The following is a 19381-nucleotide window of genomic DNA, read 5'->3' as shown; positions in this document are numbered from 1 at the left end:
AAATGTTCTATTACTAAGTCATAGTGTCTAAATAAAAGGACTAATGGCTAGATGGAAAAGGAAATATTAAATGCCATTGCAACAGTTGGTGCTCAACCGAAGTGAAAGGTTTTCTAAAATAGAAGACTTGGGGGCAAGAAAAGTCAAATACTAAAGGTTATGGGTGGGTGTGATGGACAGTATGCTTGTGTGTGTGTGTGTGTGTGCTCGTCTCACCTCCACATCGCTCTGAAGCTGTACATGATGCTCACACAGCGGGGCAGTGGGGGTGGCTCCAGTCCGTCCAGAGTGACCAGCACAGACACTGCCCCAAACAACACCAGATACTTGACATAGAAAAACTGAACCATGGCTAGAGCCAAACCTCCTATGAGAGAGAGAGAGAGAAAGAGAGAGAGAGAGACACTTGACAATAATGTGCTTGAAAATAATGTGCTTAAATACGCGCACGCAAACATATCATTTAACCAGTGAAATTTTAGCACGTCTGTGTCATCGACATATTCAAAACATCCATTAATGCACCATTTCTCCTAAAAGCGAACTATGTCATGAGTGCTCTGATAAAACAAACTCCAGCCTCAAACGGGACTCCGCTGAAGTCTGAAATAGCCTCACAGTGTCTGTCTCATGTCCCTCAGAAAAAGAGAAAGGGAAGACGAAAGGGTAAAAGTAAAAGATGAAGACAGAAAGAAAACAGATGTAGTATAGACAGACAGGCAGAATATATAGAAGGAAAAAGAGCAAGTGAGAAAGAAAGAAAGAAAGAAAGAAAGAAAGGGGAAGAGAGACAACAGAGGGAAGGGGGGAGAAAGAGATGTGATCCAAAAGCCTGTAAACCTTTAAAACACCATATAAGGGATGCTGTTTATATTGTTGAACTGAGAGACAGAAAGAGGGTAAAGAAAGGTACAAACAAAAGGGACAGAATAACAGAAGGGGGGGGGGGTGGCTGTGGAGAATGACAAAACTAAGGAGAATGATGAAAAAGAGAAACAACAGGAAAGAAGTGATGGTCATAAGAGGCAGTAGTGACAGCTACAGAGAAATGGAACAGAAGAAAATAAGGAACACTTATAGGAATTTAATTGAAAACAAGGCGAGTTTGGCAGCAGCGTTTTTCTCCTTCTGTCCCTTTACAGTCCACCTCTCATAAAAGACTAAAGTGTCCCAGAAGCGTAAACCCCACCCCCAGAGAGTACAGCTACACCCACATCCATCCACAGCCCTGGATTATTAATAAGAGGAAAGCTGACAGCAGCGAGAGGAACTGTGATTCTGCATTAACTCAGTGTATACAGACCTTAGGCCCCGCTGGAAAGTGGAATTCACAGGAGAGCAGTGTTAGTGATATAAATAGACTTCCTTATGTGCTTGCTGCCTTTGTATGAGACACTCATATATAGAAGTGGACAAAATTATTTTGTTTTAAAGCTAAAAAGAGTATCCGGATTCAGATCTATAAATAACAGTTTGTCAAACAGATCAGAACCCACACAGAAACACGTTTCCTTGATTTTTTTTAAACAGATGTAACAGGGTTGAACTTAATTTTCAAACAAAAGCAGCAGTTTTTATATTATAATAATAATAATAATAATAATAATAATATATCTACCTTGTAATCTATATGGCTTATAAAATATATTTACATATATCAATATTCTCAATCCTTACCGGTTTAGCCTCATCCACATACAATTACACACACACACACACACACACACACACACAAAATCTTTTTTTTCCCCCCAGAGCTGTGGCCTTCATTAACCTCAGTGGACAGTGTGTACTTTAGACTGAACTTTGCAAAGCTTACCTTCTGTGACACACAACTGTTTTGTTCAATACTCTGTACCATAATATACCACTGTAATCACAGCATTTGATCATAGTACTATGTAAATAGGAGACAGAAAGATAACATTTTATAGCTGTTTAATTTTAAATGTGTGTGTATTTCCATAGTAACGACATCTGTGATTTTAGAAAATAACTGAGCTTTAGATTCAAAAGATAGAAATTTTATTTTAATTTATTTGCCATAAGTATCTCTAAGGTATGTTATGGTGTTTTCTTTAAGTCTAAACTTTCATTCTTTTTATTAGGAGATTGTGTTCAGTTTTTCATACTTTTGAAGTTTCACCCTAGATCATTCTTGCAGTTGATGATATCTTCAGGTCTTCTATATCTTATATATAATTTCCTAAGAAGAATACATATCTTTTACTTAATCGCTAATTCGACAGGGCGTTAACTAAAAGAAGGGTGTTGGCTGAATTTTGAACTTTACCATATGTGTGCCTTGGCCATAAACAGTGACTGCTTTGTGCACTCAATACCTTTATTAATGAATAGAGATTGTGATGCAAAACCAGGTCTATATTATTATATTTTGAATACATGCACAGAATCGTGGCTCTCCCAGACACCCGAAACTTACCCAGAGCCCAGGGTGGAAGGATGTTGAGGTAGGTTTCGTTGTTCTGGATGGCATGCATGTACATGAGGTGGATCATGAGCTCAGCCAAACACCACCATACAAACACACGAAGGATTCTGCTCAACATCCACATTAATGACACCCTACACAGTGGCTGCTCCATCTGCAGAGACAAGATGGGGAAATAGAATCGGAAGTGTTAGTGTGTGTCCAATTTCCTTTATATCAGTCTGTTCAACAAAGCCATCTTCACAAGGAATGTAGTAAAAGTTATTCCTGATCTCTGACTGGATATTAATGTGTCTACCTGGCAGCACTGAATGGGAAAAGAAAAGTCGGGGTTTTTTTTTGGTCTAATATTTCTTAAACAAGCCTTAATGTTTTCAACAATTGTAATTCCAAATTTTGAGGTAGAGAATAGAGCACTGAAATACTGGAAACATTTCTAAAGCTTTACACCGGTGTCTCTGTGTGTGTGTGTGTGTGTGTGTCTGTTCACAGCAGTGTTTTTCACGCTATTGAGCTCAGCACTACTGCACTACCCTGCTCTCAGTCTGAGTCAGCACCTGAGTCTGCCCCTTGGCCTACACCCATCTCTCTCACACACACACCTCTTCTGTACCACCTCCAACTTTCTCCTTATAAAAAAACAACACCTGCTCTAAGTTAGCATTCAAAACGTGCAGCTTCAGGTAAAGTTTAGAGGATGATTATAAAATGTGAGACATCTGTGTTTACATGTATGGAGCCAGTATCTTTATACCCTTTTGTTGCTAACTATACATAGTGAATTAGAGCTCATGTGCAGCTGTTCTAGATTGGCCCATTTGGTCATTGCCTTTCTACAGAGATAACAAATGTTGGCCCTGGGTAATACTGGAAGTCCACACAACCCCCAAATTAGCTGAAATCATAAATTATAAAGGGTGCTGGCAAAACTGTAGGATTTACGGAATATTGTACACTTTTACACCTATCAGACTAACCTGCTGGTTGAAGTCTTTGTAAGTAATGATGGGTCCATTGTAGAAGAGGGGATGGTAGAAACAATAAGCTGTGAGGTTGTACAGCTGCATTATAAAAGTTCTAATATTCCTGAATTGTAGATGAGAGCAGTGGTGGGTTGGATGCCTGACCAGCAGTGGGTTCCAGCAGAGCTCCAGGCTGAAGCTGACACAGCGAAGAGAACACACTGCAGAACTGAACAGCAGGAGGTAGTAGCGCTCGTCTGAGTCGTACCAGTCTCGCTGTGGAGAGAGACAGCCATGTTTGTTTAATAACAGTGAAAACCCCCTTAAAAATAACCAAACAAGAACAGGTCAGAGATCAGAAACCAAACAAGGGTTATGGGTTGGCGATAAGATCAGCAGATGCTAACTGAATTTTTTTTATTATTATTATTTCATATTGTATGAAGTTGTTGAAGATAAATTTACTCTTTCACTCAGTGTAAATGATGAAACATTATTAGAGTCCTAAAATAGATCTAATTAGAGCATTTTTATAGAGTCATTTTTACCTCCAAAATATGGCAATTACTTGACAATTATTTAAATATTATAACGCCTATTTTCATACTGTTAATATGATAATTGAAGAAAAATGATTGATTGCTCTTTAATATAACTGGTCACAGCAGTGCCAGGATTTAAAGTGCCAATTATAATTAATACAGGATTAGCCACTGTCTTATATAAATATTAAGCCCAGACCTCAGCAGCATTAGTTTGCTTGCCAATGATGACCCATATCATCAGCTACACTGCTGTGTGCAGAAATCCATATCTGTAATTGAGCAGCTTTAAGGTGAAAACATTGCAGCAGGTGTGAGGTGATTTAGGTTCGTAAACAGGAAAGCTGACACAGTCCCGCTGCTGGGAGCTTGAAACAAGGAGCTGGGTTGTCTTTCCAACATAAATTCCTCTTTATTGCTTCATATATCATAGCTCTGTCAGCAGTAGTCTAACCGTATCTCCACTATTACCCCTGAGCATGGAAACTGCAGTGTGAGAGAGATAAAATATATATATATATATATATATATATATATATATATATATATATATATATATATATATATATATATATATATATATATATATAGAGAGAGAGAGAGAGAGAGAGAGAGAGAGAGAGAGAGAGAGAGAGAGAGAGAGAGAGAGAGAGAGAGAGAGAGAGGTTAAAAAAAGCTTTGTGGCTATCTTAAAGATTGCTTAATGAAGTGGCAAAACATACACATTTTATCAAATACAAGTAAGTAGTGGCATAAGATACTGCTCCTTTTTCAGTATTTTCCTGGTCTTTATCGTTTTCCAGCAACAACCTGAGTTTATCTAATACAGAAAAATAAGCGTGCTCCCAGGTAGAACTGAGCAGCAGGCAATGGAAAAAAAATCACTTCAGCCAGAACCATTTATCAGTGCACAAAACATAAATCCATACCCACTCCTCTAACAGAAAGATAGCACTAAAATATAGGCAGACATTCCAACCAAAAAAATTTCTAGCAGTTCTTCCCCCTCACTTTTTTCCCTTCACTTCAGCAGATGATAGCAATGGCTAAATTGTCTCTTGAGTAAAGAGGCTCAGCAATAAGAAAGCAATGACAGAGCAAACTCAAAGGAGCGGCTAACAGATGTGGTGCTAAACGTATGCTAATCAGGGAAAAGCTTCTCAACATTAAAGAAGTTAAAGAAGACTAATTTCACCTTGTCCTCAAAGAGTGTAAAAAAAACATCTGAAGTTTTATACAAACCCCTATTTACAGAAAAGTAGGGATTTTCTTGTAAGATGCAGAAAAAGCAAAGATCTGTGATTTGTTACTTCTCTAGAACCTTGATTTAACTAACATGCTCAGAGAATATCCAGTATTTTCAATTTCCAAAATTTGTACCTTCTAATTTAAAATCAAATTTGGTGTCTGCAAAACACGGGCAAATAATTGTGCACAGAAATGTTTAATCGCTGTGCCTCATCACTTTTCCTTTTAAGCATACTTTTTTAATAATTTGAGAACTGAGGATACGTAATGGCATATTTGCCCGTTCTTGCTGATACAAGACTTCAACTGCTCAAAAGTATGTGGTCACTCTTGTCAGCTTCTCTGCGGACCTGAACTGCTGGCAGGGTATGGAAACACACATGCTGTGGCTATAAAGCCATGCTGTTGTAGCACATGCAAAATGAGTCCTGGTTTGAAAAATGATCCTTTTATACATGAATTTTGCACTTGTCCCTACATGTTAAATGTGCTTTAGGTATCACATTCAAAGTTGGTCAGTGAAAACATTAAATATAATTCCTTTTTCATTTTTCAATAAGAGAATTAATAAATTACAGATCCAGGTTATACTGCAGATTAAAAATAGTCCCAAAGCTTTGTTATTTAGTCTAGAGATATGCAAGAGTTATGAGGCTAATGTGTTAATTGGCAAACAAGAAATGGGCATACCTTAGTAGTGTCAAATTTGTTCACCTTTTATATGTACTATTTCATATATTTGACATTACTTAATAGATAAGAGTTATCAGGAAATATGTTAATTATGTAAGCAGGCTAATTTAGTAATGCAGGAATTTCAAACTTATAAGGCTGCTACATTAATGTCATAATTTTAATATTTGAAATACTTTCCATATTGTACATTGTACATTTATTTATTTATTTATTTTTACTGTAAAATTATTATTTTACACTTTATTTACTAATTTTCTCCCAAATATTTAGTCATTGGCAATTCCCACTCCTAGTAAAGACTATAATTCTATTGAAAAGCTCAACATGCTTAGCGAATTATTAATCAAATACTTTTAATCAGAGTAGGATACCTTTAAAAATATGCCTCAGATAACAATTATAGTCTCAATATTTCTTATTTTCAATGACTACATCTGAGAAAGAAGAAAGGTGTGGTTTGAAAATTAGATGGATACAAACAGTGTTGGCTTAAGGTGGTATAGAGGGAAAAAACATAATAAGGAACCAGTTTACCAGCATAATAGAATAGATGTTGAAATGTGTTTATAGTCACAATTTCTAATCAGTGTTGGATTACATTTCTTCAAATGAACGCTTGAGTATTCCTTCAACTAAAACAAAATCACGCCACAGCAAAGACAATGAGATAAAGCACTGTCAGGAAATCCTTTAACAGAAGTAGTGCTTGTATTTGTAAGCTACACATTCCATCATTTGAGTACCTGTTAAGATTCACTATAAAAACAAGGGGTAATTTTCTAAATGCTATACTTTAAAACATTGTAAAGCTTTATATAGGATTGTCTGTACAGGATTTTACTGGAGATTCAGTTACTGCTGATTTATGGGGCTCTAGTAATGGGTTATGTGACATCTCAGTAAAAGATAGAGAGGGTGAGAGGGAGCTAGAGAAAGAGTTCTATACTCTCAGTGTGGAGTGGTTATGAGTGTATACATTTTATAATTCTGGCATTAGTGAGGGAGAGAAAAACAATTCATAACTTTATATAGGCTTTGATGGGGGTTCCTTTGTTGATCTGCCAGGTCTCGCAATTTTCTTAAAAGTCCCAGATTCTGTATATTCTTCAATAAGTTAACTCCTCCTTTCCTTATGAAAGGGAGTTTTTACATCTAATCTACCCACAAATATCTCTTAAAAAATGCTATGAAAACTAGGTTCACATATGAAACAAGTAAAGAGTGCTGTCTGACTTTTGTGCAGCACTGAGCACTTTATGAGAGAGAGAGAGAGAGAACCAGTGTGTATTTGTGTGTGTGTGTGTGTAAGATATTTGAGGTGTGTGTGTCCAATGCAGTCTTTGTATCAGTCCAATCTACATTCTCTGAGCACAGCACTGCAGATGGTGACCCACTCTTCTTACACCGCCCATATCACCAGTCTCCAGCAACCAAATCCACATTGGATGCTTTTCTGCATGAAGCCTCCGAGCATTGATTAAATATGACTCTGCATTTTCCTCGGAGACCTGCTCGTAGGCTTGCATTAACTAGATTGATTGATTGCTGCCACTGGGTATACAAATGTGGTGAATCCAAATCAGCCCATTAGTTCAGCAATAGGGCTGTAAAATTGTACAATTAATTAATCATGGATTTCATTATTCTGTGGAGACAGACATGATTAATGACAGTGGCAGTTTTATTGACTTGACTTTATCCTTAAATGGTATTTATTTTAAAAATGTATTTAAAAAAACCAGTGTATTCTGCTGGAGCTATGAGAGTAACAGTAGTTACGTGTTCCAGCCAGTATATCTCATAGACAATACCGATGACCTCTTTCTGATGTCAGAATTTGAATGGCTTGTTGAATTCCATGCTTTCTGACCTAGGCAGCCCCAATTACATTGTCATTGTTGTTTATCTCACAGTTTGAGATTTGGTAGGTGCCCTAGATCCCCAAATGTATGTGCACAAGCATATTTTTCCCTAATTTGAATACATATAGTACCTTTATACTTCAAACAGATGTTGGAAGGACATCCATTCATTTACTTTCTACTGTGTAAAAATAAAAAAGCTTAATAAAATCAGGATTTACACACTGAACTACACACCTGTATGTCCTGCAAGCTTTTGATGTGCAGAGTTGAGAGCATTAAGAGGGTACATCCCCAGGAAACGGCAGGATTATGGAGCTGAGCAAAGGCCAACGAAACACTGAGATGGAGCATCAGAACAGCCATGCCCCTCAAGCCGAGAAGCCACCAAGCTGCCAGCATACCATAGAATGTGAGGAAGGCCTTTCTGTACTGTAACAGTCACACACAGTATGGAAAAAACTTTACATGTGCTCTTATGCAGACGAGCTTACAATTTTAATCATGTTACTCTAGCAAGGGAAAGCAGAATTAGGAGTCTTGTTCAAGAACCCTTTATGGTGTACTGTGGTGCTCCAGCCTAAGCAGGGAACTGAACCCTAGTCTGCCACATTAGTTACCCATTACGTACAACCAATTAAGCCTGTTACACCACACACAGTTTTCTCTGGACCTTTTACTTAAGATTCACTGACACCTACTTACCTGAGGCAGGTAAACACCAAACACTCTGGACACAACAGCATGACCAATCAGAGACCAGATAAGTGACTGCCATGCCCACTCACACCAGAAGCTCCATTCAAAATCTGTTGGGTCCTGAAGAAAAACTCACACATGAGAATTTACTAAGAGAGAAATAAAAACAAATACATATTTTTTTAAATCTTTAAGAGACACGAGATATTTTTGATGAAGTTTCACATTGTATGTAATATTAGTCAAAAAAAGGGTTTTGAAGAGTTAGCTTATAACTTATTAAATTAACTTTAATTTTTTGTTTATTTGGCCCATTTCTATGATTCTCTACTCCAATGTGCAGCTCCTTGACTGAAACATAAAAGAAACTCATATATAAATGTACAGGACAGGTGGACCACGCAGGTCAGAGATCTCACGGCTCTTAAATGTGACAATGTGTAATGTTACAGAGGCAATAAAGTAAGGTAAAATATAGTTGTCCTTCTTTAACAAATACTTGTCACAAAATTCACCACATTGTAAATCACGTTACAAAAATCTTACTTAAGGTAACTCTTCAATTTTTTAATATTTCATGACTTTGAAATTCCAACCCCGTGCACCATGGTTTCATACCTTTCTGAAGCCCCAGATGAGAAAGCCCTTGTCCAGCTGTACCTCTCTGTCTAGACTCTTCTCATGTGCTGCCAATCAAACAAACATGACACTACATCACTCAGATATGACATCACACCCCTCATGCCTCTAACATATCCATATTTCATATAGATTTCCATAAGAAAATGTACATTATTCTTCAGGTCCTGGGGGTGTGGGTTCAAAGCCTGATTTAAGTCACTGTCTGTTTTCTCACCGTCTTTAAATGTAAAAAATCCTGCATAACTGAATACAGGGCTTTGCCGTATCATGTCGTTCGCAATAATATCATCATAATTGTTTATAAACAATAAAGAAAATATATATCGTGATAATAGTGAGTTATATATACGTATGGTGGAAAGTGGCTCTGAGGTGGAGGATTGTGCTCCAAAAAAGGGGGAGTGACTTCAGTCGTGTGGAGATGGTTTGGTTATAAAACATCAGATGTACAATAAACCATGGCGTTATGTAAGAAATGAAAAAAAGCCTATAACAGAAGGGGGAAACACAACTAATCTGTTTCATCACCTTAAGCAGAATCACCTTGTCGAGGATGAGGAAAATCAAGAACGCTGTGAGAATAGTTCAACAGCCGAGCAGATAAACTACACCGACTCATCACAGCAACAATTCTGCATTTGATTTGTTATTTACTGTGAAGCTTTAATGTAACTGTTTACATGTGCTGTTTATTTGCACTTAGGTTCTATGTTAGATTTATATTCTACATTATTTTTATAGAAAAGTCATAATTTTTGTAAGTTACTAGTGTTCCCCAAATAAGCAAATGTTTATAGATGATTTGCCACTTCTGTCATCACTGTGGTAATTATATAATTATAACAAATTTCTAGTTATATTACATTTATTGTGTTGCTGTAGTGTGTTGTTGAAATCAATAAAAGTATTTTTTAGTGTTTTGTTCATCTTTATCACCAAAATGTAATACTTATGTGCCTTTTAACTAAATCATAACTGAATATGAACCGTGAAGTCGGTTTTCAACAGAAGGCAAACTTTTGTTGAGCAGACTGAGTGTGTGTGTTTGTGTGTGTGTGTGTTATTGGATCAGCTTGTTATGCTGACTAATCAGAGAGAAGCCCGTAGCTACACTACATGTCCTCTCTTTCTTTTTCTCTCCCTCTGCATTGCAGTGTCAGTTTCTCTCTCTGTCTCTCCCTCACTCTCTCTCTTTCGAAGTGGACCTCTCATCACCTCGACAGAAGGCTCTCCTGCATGGTGCATCAGCAGGCTCAAATCTGTAGCGCACAAACAATGAAATGAGGAGGAAGAAACTACAATACAGTAAGAAGAAGCGGACTCAACGCGCCACCAAGTGGCTCAATGAAGAAAAACTGCCCCACAGTCTTAATCCTCCTTAGAATCAACACATTGAAGAAGACTGAAGGTTATTCCAAACACAAAATGAACTGCTACATTTAACCAGTGGGTTAATTTAACATTTCATTGATCAATGCCCACTGAGGACATCAATCCCCAGCAGAAAACGAACATGAACCTTTCACTAGTAAACTTTTGTTTACTAAAAATGAAAGGGATTGGGAAGTGCTTTCTAAAAAACCTACAAAAAGAAAAACACAGATCACATAAATTTAAAAAAATATCCAGAAAGTAAAAAACATTTATGTTGGTGTCCAACCTCCCTCTGATATTTGTTACAATATTTTGAAATTGAATTAATTACTTTTAGACCGTCAAAAACCTGAATTTATGAAAATGTGTCAAAATCTATTCATTCTACACTCTTGTCTTGCCTCTGCATTGTAAAGACATCCTCAGCTCAAACTGGCAGGAGAAGGACATGGCTTGTGTGTTTGTTGGTCTTGGAACAAAGCCTAGATTACACTAATTAGAATGAGAGATAAGTATTTCACTACGGCATAATGATGAAAAACCTCATCATTAGCAAAACCTCATCTGAAGTTGGAAGCATCAGTTGTGTGACTGGATTGTAAAAACCCCAACACAAATCACAGCCGAGAGTGTGTCTCTGAAGGGTGTCAAAATTAATGGCTTATGGCTTATGGACTCTGACATGGCACAGTAAGACCCAAGTAAAGTAATAACTGTCCTGGTTTGTGAGTGAATGTGTGTGTGCCCAGATGTGGATTGGCGCTCTGTCCTGGGTGAAGTCCTAGTGCCCGATGCAGTCCTCCAGGTGGACGGTCGTTTCTGGTTGAGAGTACGCTGTGCGCGTTTGGCTGCCGCTTCTCACCAGTGTGTGTGAATTGAGCGTTCTGAGCAGTGTAGATTGTAAAGCGTCCTTGGGTGTCTAGAAAGGCGCTATATAAGTGTAACGATAATAATAATAATAATAATAATAAAAGACCATCAATAATTCTATTCAAGAGATAATGAGAGAATTACTGCAGAGTCCTTGAAAGAAAACAAAGAAAAACAGCAAAGGACTGAGGTACATGATCAATGTTAGAATCGTCCATGAAAAATAGCCATATTAAACCATACACAGAATAACAATTGGGTTTAGCCACTTTTATCATTCTAGTCAACTTCGGGGTTGTGCTCTGAACAGCTGCTTGAATCAAATGACACGCATTAGCAAAATGTACACGATATGTCTAAATGTTTGTAGACCACTGCATATTAACACTTGATGGAAATCAATGGTATCTAAGTAGTTTGCTCCCACCTTGCTGCAGTGACACCTTCTTCTCTTCAGAGAAGTCTCTACACTAGATTTCAGAACAGTTCTGTGAAAATCTGACTGCATTCTGATATGACAGCATTAGTTAAGCCTGGTTGGATGATTAGCTCTGGAACTCAAACACCATTCCAACTCAACCTATAGGTACCGAATGGTATTATGTCAATCCTTCCATCCATCCATTATCCACCACTTATCCGAGTCCGGGTCACGGGGGAAGCAGTCTGAATAAAGGAACCCAGACCTCCCTCTCCCTAGCCACTGCTTCCAGCTCCTCCGGGAGTATACCAAGGTGTTCCCAGACCAGTTGAGACACGCAGTCTCTCCAGTGTGTTCTGGGTCTTCCCCTGGGCATCCAGGCATCCAGGAGGAATCCGGACCAGATGCCCGAACCACCTCAACTGGCTCCTCTCAACGTGGAGGAGCAGCGACTCCACTCCGAGTCTCTCCCGGATGTCCGAGCTTCTAACCTTGTCTCTAAGGCAGAGTTCAGACACCCTGCGGAGAAAACTCATTTCAGCTGCTTGTACCCGCGATCTCCTTTCAGTCACTACCCAAAGCTCATGACCATAGGTGAGGGTTGGGATGTAGATTGAATGGTAAATCGAGAGCTTTGCTTTTCTGCTCAGCTCTCTCTTCACCACAACGGACCAGTACAGAGTTCGCTCTACTGCTGACGCTGCACTGATCCCGCTCCAACGTTCCCTCACTCGTGAACAAGACCACGAGGTATTTGAACTCCTCCACTTGAGGCATGATCTCACTTCAAACCTGGAGAGAGCACTCCACCCTTTTCCGACTGAGTACCATGAACTCAGATTTGGAGGTGCTGATTTACACTCGGCTGCAAACTGGTCGAGCAAGAGCTGGAGGTCCCGGCTCAATGAAGCCAACAAGACCACATTATCCACAAAAAGCAGACATGGAATCCTGAGATGTGTGATTTCATGCCACAAAATCAACTGAACTGCTACACAGCCCAGAAATGATAAGAACAGTTTATAATTGGTCACTTTACATTAGTCTACCTTTAGAGAATATGTGAAGCTGGTAGAAGGAGTAGAGGTGAGAGGCAAAGGACAAAAACCAGTAGATGGCCATTTCCCAACGCGGCAACTCCACCAGTTCCATCTTAGCAGCCATTTATCCACCTTCCTCAGAGTAAGACCTATATTATAGATGGAGTGATCATTTTAATTATCAAGCAATGCAAACAAAACACAATAAGATTGACATAAATCTTTCTTGCTGTAATAAATATTCAAATCAATGTTTTAACAAGACTTAGGTTTATCCATAGGGTTTTTTTTATCATAACTTCCTCTGCTGCATGTCTGTGTTTTTGCATTCAGAAGAAATAAGTATTAAAACTGGATATACACAGGGAAACACTAATTAAAAAGTATTACTCAACAGAAATACTCATAAACATACAAAGCAGACAGTGCCCAAGTACCCAAGGGATCTGCTGACACTGTCAAGCCCTCCATTTAAAACATCCAGTGTATGACATTGCTCTTGTTAAATCAAAGTGGGCAGCACGGTATGGGAGGTAAATCCTACCTAAATTAAAATTGAAATGAAAATGATAAAATGAAAATGCAAATACTGTTTTGTCATTTCTTTTTCCAAACGTGTGCGCTCATATCATAACAAAATGAAAAATGAAATGAAGTAACTTAATTTGCAATTTTATTTTTCACTCAGGCATGGGTCAGCACAGACAAAATCCATCCATTATCTGTAACTGCTTATCCAATTTAGGGTCGCGGGGGGTCCAGAGCCTACCTGGAATCATCGGGCGCAAGGCGGGAACACACCCTGGAGGGGACGCCAGTCCTTCACAGGGCAACACAGACACACACACACATTCACTCACACCTACGGACACTTTCGAGTCACCAATCCACCTGCAACGTGTGTTTTTGGACTGTGGGAGGAAACCGGAGCACCCGGAGGAAACCCACGCGGACACGGGGAGAACACACCAACTCCTCACAGACAGTCAGCCGGAGCGGGAATCGAACCCACAACCTCCAGGCCCCTGGAGCTGTGTGACTGCGACACTACCTGCTGCGCCACCGTGCCGCCCAGCACAGACAAAATTAAAATAAAAAATAATTAAAAAGGCTTTCTGTCATGTTATTTTCAAAATGATGCTGATATATCCTTGTAAAATCAAAAATGAAAATGCTAATGAGGAAAAGAAAATTCAAACACTATGGCTTTGCTTTTTCTTCATGCTTCAGGCTGAACAACATGCAAATATATACTGATTAGCAGTGGGCGGAGCTACCCTCCCTGCTTCTTGCGTGACCCCCTCGGAGCTACCTCTGCGATAACAGAGCTTAGTCACAGCAGTTAGCGGCGAGGGCGTCTGCTTTACGTTAAGTGTTTCGGAATGTCCCTAGTGCTACCAGATCTGAGATGGTGAAAAAGAGGACAGTCATCCTTTACACCTTTATTTGCTAAACAAAACATGGGAATTTCTTTTTTAATTCATCCGAGAACTTACATTTACTTTTCGGCATAGCTGCTCGAGATGAGGGTAGGTACATGAGCTTTGCCTGACGTAAACAAGGACTAATGACGTGCAGACTGACCAATTAAATGTTTACAGAGAAGGTTATTGACCAATAACGGTAGCTCTACAGTCAGACCGTCCAATCAGAAGATTCTAGGCTACTTCACCGCGCCCCCTTCTCACTCAAGCGAACCAATCGGAGTAGAGGAGGGCGGGACTAGTTTGTGAATGAAACGCTCAAAATTCTATGTAAGTTCTAGAAAAACAAAATCCCGGACGTTTGTGAAATTCCGCCCGGACATTTTTTTAAGTCTAAAAAAGAGGACATGTCCAGGTAAAAGAGGACGTCTGGTCACCCTACTTAGTGCAATACTCTGTCTTGCAATGAACGCCCTCCATGATTCTCTCAGAGAAGGGACAACCATCATAAAAATATGGAATCGTCCAGTATTTGGATGATAAAAGACGCTGTTCCATACTGAACCATTACAAGACTCGTTTTTGAGGTTAGACTGTTAAAATAGATGATTTGCTTGAGAAATACACTCCCTCAGTCGGAGGGAGGCGCAGGTACTTCACGGCTGTCAAACAGAGAATGCGCTTCTCGATGGTTGTCAGGTAGTTGCTTGAACTAATGTTCTACCAGGACACGGTGCTAACATTAGTTTTATCTGAAAACAGAGCTGTAAATTCCCAGTGTTTCAGCTCTGACCTGCTGCTCTCAGCACCGCTGCAAACAATCTCCTGTAGGAGGGTCTGTGACTCTAATGGCCACCGCACTGAATGATGGACAGGTAACTCTGCTGCTCATTGGCTTAATAGAAGTGACTGACATCAAAAACCAGGTGTGCAATATTCAAAGAATATTAATGAAGTGAACTAAGAGGAGGGCGCTTTGCTTCACCCAGCGAGCAAACTCTACTTAGCCTTGTCCCTTCTCTAAGAAAATCATGGAGGGCGTTCATTGCAAGCCCAGTGATTGCAGGTAGGTTCCAGACCACCACAACCCTAATGCTGTGGGAATTTTAAAGTCTAGCAACTGAAGACAAACATTAATATTTATATGAGTCTGTAAAATGGCTCAAATATTCAAATTTAAAGTGGCCCTTGGAAAACTGATCTCTCTTCATTATAATTGCATATTTAGACTCTGTTTCCATGAAAAAAAGCTTTAAGCGTGGATTAGATATAAATCTATACAGGGGTTGGACAATGAAACTGAAACACCTGGTTTTAGACCACAATAATGTATTAGTATGGTGTAGGGCCTCCTTTTGCGGCCAATACATCGTCAAGTCGTCTTGGGAATGACATATACAAGTCCTGCACAGTGGTCAGAGGGATTTTAAGCCATTCTTCTTGCAGGATAGTGCTACGTGATGCTGGTGGAGGAAAACGTTTCCTGACTCGCTCCTCCAAAACACCCCAAAGTGACTCAATAATATTTAGATCTGGTGACTGTGCAGGCCATGGGAGATGTTCAACTTCACTTTCATGTTCATCAAACCAATATTTCACCAGTCTTGCTGTGTGTATTGGTGCATTGTCATTCTGATACACGGCACCACCTTCAGGATACAATGTTTGAACCATTGAATGCACATGGTCCTCCAGAATGGTTCAGTAGTCCTTGGCAGTGACGCGCCCATCTAGCACAAGTATTGGGCCAAGGGAATGCCATGATATGGCAGCCCAAACCATCACTGATCCTCCCCCATGCTTCACTCTGGGCATGCAACAGTCTGGGTGGTACGCTTCTTTGGGGCTTCTCCACACCGTAACCCTCCCGGATGTGGGGAAAACAGTAAAGGTGGACTCATCAGAGAACAATACATGTTTCACATTGTTCACAGCCCAAGATTTGCTCTCCTTGCACCATTGAAACCGACGTTTGGCATTGGCATGAGTGACCAAAGGTGTGACTATAGCAGCCCGGCCGTGTATATTGACCCTGTGGAGCTCCCCACGGACAGTTCTGGTGGAAACAGGAGAGCTGAGGTGCACATTTAATTCTGCCGCGGTTTTATGTTTTTTGGATACAATCCGGGTTAGCACCCAACATCCCTTTCAGACAGCTTCCTCTTGCGTCCACAGTTAATCCTGTTGGATGTGTTTCGTCCTTCTTGGTGGTATGCTGACATTACCCTGGATACCGTGGCTCTTGATACATCACAAAGACTTGCTCTCTTGGTCACAGATGCGCCAGCAAGACATGCACCAACAATTTGTCCTCTTTTGAACTCTGGTATGTCACACATAATGTTGTGTGCATTGCAATATTTTGAGTAAAACTGTGCTTCACACTCTGCTCTTACTGGTGGAATGTGCAATTAATGAAGACTGGCCACCAGGCTGCTCCAATTTAGCCATGAAACCTCCCACACTAAAATGACAGGTGTTTCAGTTTCATTGTCCAACCTGTGTATATGACGTATGAAAGATTGAGAAGATTGACTTCAACCGTTTTTTGCTCAGCTGGCGTTCACTGCTCATTTGACTCATGTTGTGTCTTCTTGGGTAACAACATCACAACATGGTTAAAAAATATATTTTCACGGGCAGGGGTTTACATTTATATTTCCCTTTGGTTTAGAGGCATTTACATAAATTAAGGATTAACTACAGTGGTAAAAGGTAGCTATCTATAGGAGAGTCAATAGAATATCTAATGACTAATATGCAGAAAATTACCAAAATGTAAGATTCTCAAAACTTACCGAGGTGTTAACTTTAGCTGTTGCAGTCAAACACGAGTGGAACAGTACAGCCGTATTGACCTTATTTGTACACAGGAAAAAAACGCTACTTCAGAAAAAAAAAGACTGTTCCTTCCTGGAAATGTAACAGAACTGAACTCCACTAAATGTAACTGTAAAAAGTTACTCTGTGTTTATGAGCCACATAGCTTTAGCTAAGAGGGTATGTTCACTCATTCCCCGAACTGAATGAAGGACTATTGGCACAAACAGTAGTTTTCAGAGAATACTGCGACGCAAAACGCTCAGTTATGATATGGATAAACTTAAGTCTAATGTCCATTTATTCTTGTTTAATCTCCAATAACTCCACAGAGTCTCCGTATCTGAGCACAGTGCGTGAATGGAGCAGAAGCCCCGCCCACTGCATCTCTGATTTGTTCGCCACTGCCACGTGACAGCGTTATCAGGCTTATTTTAGACGTTTTGCTTTGTATTAAGATTTATCATTAAGAGCGCTCAAGCCCAAAACTGAGGATTGCCCCGCACAAGATTTTCAGCACTAGTAATAGCTGTGTTTGCTTTGGTGAAAGACCTGAACCCCTAATGAAACTCAAGTAGAAGATACTATTTTACTGTGTATAGTTTGATTCTGGTAGCAGTCTGACAGTGACGTCGTTTCACGTCAAAATAGTGTTTCTTTGTTCAGAGAAAGTGTCAGACTGCGTGTCAGATTTTGACTTATGCAGTTTTGGTCATGAATGTTTGTACACCCAAATACGTTATGTTGTGTTAGATGTATACAGTTGTAGACGTGTCTATGCGTGTATACATTTGTCATTAACTGCACAAATCCCCATAACACATACCATATTATGTTCCTTCTGTGTTATGCGTATGTAGAGTATAAGGAGTTATTTGAGATTCAATCTGAGGATCTGTAAACTATAAGTGGTGTCAGACGTTTGACTTCGAAACGTCGAAACAATGTCTAATTTTCTCAGAAAGTTTACATTTTCTATGAAACATTCACATAAATCTAGAATCAAGAGCCACTGACATTAGCTTTGAGAGCATCTCATACGAATAACACTCAGGGGGTCTAGAGACGCAGTTCTGTATTTTCCAAAAAGAAAAATGGAGAGAAAGAAATCACAGCATAAAAATTCACGTAAATGGCCACTAGATGGTAGCACGAGTTTAAAACTAAGCTCTAAACGGCTCTTACTAATGTGTTAACAAAGATGATTTATGGGATTAAAAGGTGATCTCATTTAGAACATTGCATTTCCTCTGGTTTAACAGAGTTAAAGGATCCTAATAAAACACTGAACATAACCATATACAGTCTTATTTATTACATACATTTAAAATTTTTCTCCTGATGCTACTTTTGTGTGTAATACAGTGTGGAAACAACCGCTGAGGGACAAAAATGTATTGTCACAATCATGTTCCTCTCTGTCTGTGTGTGTTTTGAACATGGCGGATGCCCTTCACATGAATGGACCAATAGAAATGTTGTACAAATACTTGGGATTAAGTCTTTTTAAATTGACTTCCATTGAAAGTTAAAGTTTTTTCCTTTTCCTTTAAAGTTACTATTTTGGGAGATACATATTTTCCCATCAGATGATGATGATATGCGTGTTCAGTGATAGATTATAGCAGAAATGTTGTGATTGCTTCTAGGAAGAAAGAGAGAGAGCTGGGCCCTATGTGAAGCTCTGGATTTACATCAGATATTTCCTTATCCTGTTTATAATTGTGCTGATATTTCTGCTGAAAAATAAAATATCCATATTTGACTTTTTCCACCATTATATTGTTATTTTCCTTTTTGTAGATAATGAAGAGCTGATTTAACATTTAACTGCAGTAATAAGCTGACAAATGGTTGAAATTGTATTGACCAGTGTTCATTGCTTTGTTAGATATTTTAATGTTGTTTTAACATTAATTCAGGGTGCAAAACTGATGTGGAGTCAAAATGAGACTGCAATATTAATTAAATAATTTTATGTTTACACGTGAACACAGATTCAACATCAATTCAGTTACTGATTGTTATAGGTATATACAACTATTACCACGACCCTGAAGTGGATGAGCAGCAAAGATGATGATGATATAAAACTATATGATTATATAATTATTTAAAGGCCAGGGTTCACCCTTGTTCTTGTACATCTGTTTTTTACACTGAAATCTAAACACAACTTTAACCCTTGTATTGTCTTCACTTTTGATATCCCTCGGGTCAAATTGACCTGGGACATATTTGGGGACTTAAAGACAATTCTGATCTAGAACTTTACTTCATAAACCATTAACATATATTGTCTTTATTTCATTTTTAAACAATAAAGATA

The 19381-nt window shown here is 39.0% G+C and overlaps 1 protein-coding gene across 3 annotated transcripts in view; it reads right to left on the bottom strand.

The window, feature by feature from the left end:
• The window catches only part of hhat (hedgehog acyltransferase), a 60249-nt gene extending 42824 nt beyond the window's left edge, over window positions 1-17425 (bottom strand). For 2 of the 3 annotated variants that reach the window (XM_066682012.1, XM_066682006.1), the window contains exons 1-8: window positions 17031-17425; window positions 12818-12957; window positions 9080-9147; window positions 8468-8581; window positions 8000-8194; window positions 3430-3690; window positions 2444-2606; window positions 217-367 (exon numbers count right to left, since the gene is read on the bottom strand). In XM_066682012.1, the coding sequence (XP_066538109.1) occupies window positions 217-367; window positions 2444-2606; window positions 3430-3690; window positions 8000-8194; window positions 8468-8581; window positions 9080-9147; window positions 12818-12932 (1067 nt within the window). In that variant the 5' untranslated portion in view covers window positions 12933-12957; window positions 17031-17425. Of the gene's footprint in view, window positions 1-216; window positions 368-2443; window positions 2607-3429; window positions 3691-7999; window positions 8195-8467; window positions 8582-9079; window positions 9148-10287; window positions 10335-12817; window positions 12958-17030 lie in introns of those variants that run through there. The other variant, XM_066682020.1, reaches the window with a different exon arrangement.
• Between the last annotated feature and the right edge of the window lie 1956 nt (window positions 17426-19381).

Source organism: Hoplias malabaricus, chromosome 1 (genome assembly GCF_029633855.1).
Source record: "Hoplias malabaricus isolate fHopMal1 chromosome 1, fHopMal1.hap1, whole genome shotgun sequence".
NCBI classification, from domain to species: Eukaryota; Metazoa; Chordata; class Actinopteri; order Characiformes; family Erythrinidae; genus Hoplias; species Hoplias malabaricus.
This window is presented reverse-complemented; position numbering and strand designations above follow the sequence as displayed.